Source organism: Opisthorchis viverrini, assembly GCF_000715545.1.
Source record: "Opisthorchis viverrini unplaced genomic scaffold opera_v5_186, whole genome shotgun sequence".
Classification (NCBI taxonomy): Eukaryota; Metazoa; Platyhelminthes; class Trematoda; order Opisthorchiida; family Opisthorchiidae; genus Opisthorchis; species Opisthorchis viverrini.
In genome coordinates this window covers 533,286-538,139 of record NW_008751844.1, presented here as the reverse complement: position 1 = coordinate 538,139, position 4,854 = coordinate 533,286, and the positions used below count along the sequence as shown (strand labels likewise).

Here is a 4,854-nt window from a genome sequence, read left to right as displayed (position 1 = left end):
GAACATAATACGTTCTTTATATTCTCCGACTTCTGGGCGGGTAAGAGTATACGGAGAACTCCCCAAAAGCTTCCGTACACAAAGCGGTGTCCGTCAGGAATGCCCACTCTCTCTATTCCTATTTAACTTCGTGATCGATGACACGAACTCTGGAAGGTTTCTGAAACCCCGGTGTTCAAATAGCCTGTGACGAAAATCTTGTTGATCTGGAATATTCAGACGACATCGTTCTCATGTTCGAAGAGGAGGAAAGGGCGCAGGTGTTTTGGATGAACTGACCAAAGTCATCCTGTCCTTTGGTATGCACAAAGTGTAATGTCATGCTCGTGGACATGCAGTCACTGAGCACGTCACTTACAACCCAGGGAGAGGCACTGAATGTTGCGGGGAGTTTTACATATCTTGGAAGTTGTATTAGTTCTGATTGTAGTGTGACAAATGAGGTCGATGCACGAATCTACATGCTCGGGCCGCACTTGCTAATTTGAAACACCTATGGAGTCCGTAAATCTCAAGGGACGTCTGCATCAGGCTAAAGTGGAGACCGTTTTGTTGTATGGTTGTGAGACTTGACCTGTCAGAGCAGCGGAACTGAGATGTCTTCAGGTGTTCGACAATCGTTGTCTCAGAACCATAGCTCGTGTGGGTTGGTGTCGGCGAATCCGTAACGAGGCAGTTAGAAAGCGTGTTTTCGGTTGTGTAACGGGTACTTCCATTGAAGACGCTGAAGGAAATGGCTACCAACGGTTGTCAGTGGCGTTCTTGTTGTCAGTTTATATCCACTTTGCCTGAATGGGGGTGTAAGCACCTCGGAATGATTGCAGTAAGCTAGCACCCTAATTCTTTTCTTCACAATAAGGCTTCCAAATAAATCGTGATTGTACGGCAGTGAAGCATCGGTGTTGAACACTGATGTCATGCTATCCATTGTGCTTGTGATGAACGCCCTTTTTGTGCAAAACTGCCATGCTACCCAAAGGATGTACGAGGGCTGAGGTACTGCCAGAATGCCAAAACCTAGACGGGCGCACTTGAGATGTAGTTATCGAGTTCGAACCGGTCAGTAAGTTCGCACCTTGACCACTGACCTACATCAAGGTTAGGGCCTTAATTGTGCTGTATTGACGGTAATTCCTCAGCCTAATTCTCGGTCTGAAACTTGTAAGCTAGCGTCCTCCTCAAACGAACTACCAGCGGTTCACACCTTGTATTAAATAACTGACCTACATCAAGGTTAGGGCCTTAATCGTGCTGTATTAACGGTAATTCCTCAGCCCAATTCTCGGTCTGAAACTTGTAAGCTAGCATCCTCGTCAAAAGAACCACCAGCGGTGCACACCTTGTATTAAATTCCAAAACCAGGCCGAAAACAAAAATTACGTTCAGTGACAACATTTTTGAAATTCTGACACTTTCTGCACACGGCATTGGCAACCGGCATTCGGCGGATACTAGATCATGATTGGTTATTGGGCCCAGACTTTCGGCCAATCAGAGCTCGGCCTGATGCTGGACCGGCAAACGGCCCGACCTTCTGGCCAGTCGTATGAGGGTTAGGCCTGTGTCGTAGCTGCGCCTAACTGGGAGCAGTAAATCGGTTTCGGTGCATAATTCCGCCTAACACTGTCTGCCAACCATTGACATGGAAACGAAATACGAATGATTATACTTTCAGACAGGCATCGGTTTGCGCACTGGCGGCGAGATAGCTCAGCGGTTTGTGAAAGTTTCGTCATCACACCAGGTGACATAGGTACATATCTGTATAGCGGTTTTGCGGAAGATCGACATACATTTAACTATGTTCCAGAATTCTCGGGTTCCTAGTTATACTTCATTCCATCCGCTTTACTACAACCACTTTTCGGACGGATCCCTTACTGTTTGCCTCTCTGATTTCTATTGATCAGGCCATTACAGACTTTCGTGAAACGGAACGGAAAACCTGGCGGACCATCAACCGACCAGTCATAGAACGCTTACGAAATCTAACGGCCACCACTGAATTCCCCGAACCGGCAACAGATCTGCCCACTGATCAAATCGTGCTCCCATACATTCATGTGTTAGATCTGGCGGAGACTGGCGAGATTAAGGCACATATTGATAGTGTCAGGGTGAGTTCTTCGTATGGCCTGTTTTTCACGTTTGCGGTGTAAATTTGGTTCGTAATGCATTGTTTAGTACTGTAAATACTCCCCGCCCACTTAATATTTGCTTTTTTTTAAGACAAGCAAGCTCGAAGACTTGGCGGTGTAGCCCAATTGAGATCTGCTAGAACGGAGGAAACTGCTGTCCGAAGGAAGTGCACTGGCCCTACAGTTCCGAGCTGCTGTATGAACGGTACCTACCGAACGGCGCACATAAACACAAACGTGTTTATGTTGCTGATAATTCAGTTTCACCTATGGTGCGGTTCCATAGACTTAGCTCAAGCAGTATTCATGGGGTTAGTTCAGTCTAACTTACGGGGGCGAGGTGACTCAGTGTTTACAGCGCGAATTTGCTGGCCGGAAGGTCCGTATTTCGAACTCGACCTCTGCCTCTCGACTTCCCCTGTCTAGGTTTGGGCAACCTGACGGTATCCCAGCCCTCGTGCTTCCTTTGGGTGGCGCAGCAGCGTTACAACCGAACGATTCTTTTATTGGATTTTTTTCATAGGGTTTAGCTTTTTTGGTGTGTGGTACCGGTCGCTTACCCAAACTCCGTGGACGGTCCACTCCCAAACTAAAGAAACTCTCAATGGAGATTTCTTCCTGTCCGCGAAACCAGTCTATGCTGATTGGCCGAGATCACTGTATAGCTGTTTCATCCCTACTGAGCATCATCAGTAGTGTGTGCACCTCACGACACTTAAAGAACGAAATCTCCATTGAAAAACTCCAAAATTCACTTAAAGAACGAAATCTCCATTGAAAAATTCCAAAATCTCCTCACACTGCCGACAATCTATAACTAGCTCAGGGGAGGAAAATCTCACAGTGAATGAAACTCCCGTTTGAGAAATCATCTCACATGACCACGTGATATGGCTCCCACGAATGAAAGGTGAGCGGTGCCATATCATCTCTGGTTGTGGATTAATCCCCATGCTGATCGAGTGATTAAGGTAACTGAACAGTATGATACGTGGCGCCCACTAACGAACCATGCTTAAAAGCCCAGAAGCACTGTTTCATTTATTGAATATATTCTTAATGAAATCTCGATGTCGCCCGTGGGCTGCGCGCTGTTCGGAAGGTCAGCATGCCGTTGACTACGAGGAGCTCCGTCTTGTCTCCGCCTCAATTCATTTCAACATGCATCTGAGCTGAAAAATGAACCAAGTTGTGACGAACTGCTCGTTTTCTGCTGTTGTTTGTAGAGTGGTGAGTTAACAAACTCACTGAAGAATAAATCTTGCAGCTGTGGCACCTCTTCGGTGCCTGGCTGCCATGCTGCCCGAATAATCACGAGGAGTGAGACACTTCCCAAGTCCAGAGAGAGAAACAAGCTAGCAACCAGGCTCGGGTTCGAACTATTAACCTTCCAACTAAGGTTAATCAAACTCACGTTACAACACTTCTCTTTGCCTATATCTCATGGCACCTGCTTTTTACCGCTTGTTCTGATGCTCGCCCACTGGTTCGATTTAACCAGTAAACTGAATAGTCTCGTAAAAACAACAGCTTTCTCTTTTCTCTTCTCCGTCCGTTCTAGTTTTGTGGCGGCTCTGTTGTTGTGCTGAGCCTACTTTCAGATTCTGTCCTCCGTTTGGCTGTTGCACCCTCAAAAGAAGTTGTAGCCTTGCCAGCCGATCAACCCGATTTGGCAGAGCTCAGTCTTCCAAAGCCCGGGAGCTGTGTCGATTTGCGAATCCCCCGGCGTTCGGCTTACGTGATGCGTGGCGCGTCCCGGTATCTACTGACACATGCAATCTTGTCCAATACAGACGTGGCTCGATTGTTTGCGGAACATGGTTCCCATTTGTATGATATCCAGCGTCCCCGTCGAATCAGCGTTATCTGTCGGAGTAGGCTTCGAGCTACGATGATCCCAGTGAACAGCACCGATTCCGAGTAGATGCGTTTCAGTTCACAATGTACACAGCCTTCATTTGTACAGCTTTTTAATTATTGGTCAAATAGATTCATTCATGAGTGCGGTTGGTTCTTATTCGTGCTTTCTGTCAGTTGTACGACGCATTCCACGTACATGGAACTGTTTGTCTTGATTTTATCATCCCTTCTTATCTTTTACAATGTATTGTGAGTTATCTGGGGGTTGTTGAACTCGAAATGGCTCACTGGCTAGGGCGGGAACCCAATCTCGACTGCTGCTCTCTAGGCTCGGGCAGTCTGACAGCATCTCAGCCCTCGTTCGGATCGCATGGCAACTAGGCGCCGAAAGCGTGCTGCAGATGAACGACCATTACTGTGTTCTGGATGGGAGACCCACAACCTCGCTAGAGATCGGTTCTATGTTTTTCGACTGCAGTGTTCCGGAACAAGAAGGTTAGGGTCCATAGGCCAGCTGCTCTGGATCAGCTTCACAGTTCCTGGTAAATAGTGCGGAATGTTGTGTCACTTAATTCAACTTGGTGCGCCAGAACACAGTTCTGGATGCAACCGTTACCCTTGGGATGAGTCCTTTGGAGCAGTATCTTCTAGTTCGTTTAGATGTATACCGAACCACAGACCTATGCGAATGCACACTACAATTGAGGTCTGCTTAGGTGTTTGGTTTTTATTTTGCAACCATGAGAGACGGGCGTTTAGAACAAGTAATAAAGTTAGCCAAATACACTCATTTGCAAGCTAATTCGGTTTTTCAGAGACTCGCCCTGGAACCCAGCTGAATCTCTCGTTTATGATG

General features: G+C 47.0%; 1 protein-coding gene across 1 annotated transcript in view; it reads left to right on the top strand.

The window, feature by feature from the left end:
• T265_07814 (hypothetical protein) overlaps positions 1–4,854 on the top strand; it is a gene marked incomplete at both ends in the record, with an annotated part of 34,174 nt that overhangs the window by 21,154 nt on the left and 8,166 nt on the right. Inside the window, 2 exons of the mRNA XM_009173443.1 lie at positions 1,911–2,117; positions 3,700–4,058. Coding sequence (XP_009171707.1) covers positions 1,911–2,117; positions 3,700–4,058 — 566 coding nt within the window. The remainder of the gene's footprint in view (positions 1–1,910; positions 2,118–3,699; positions 4,059–4,854) is intronic.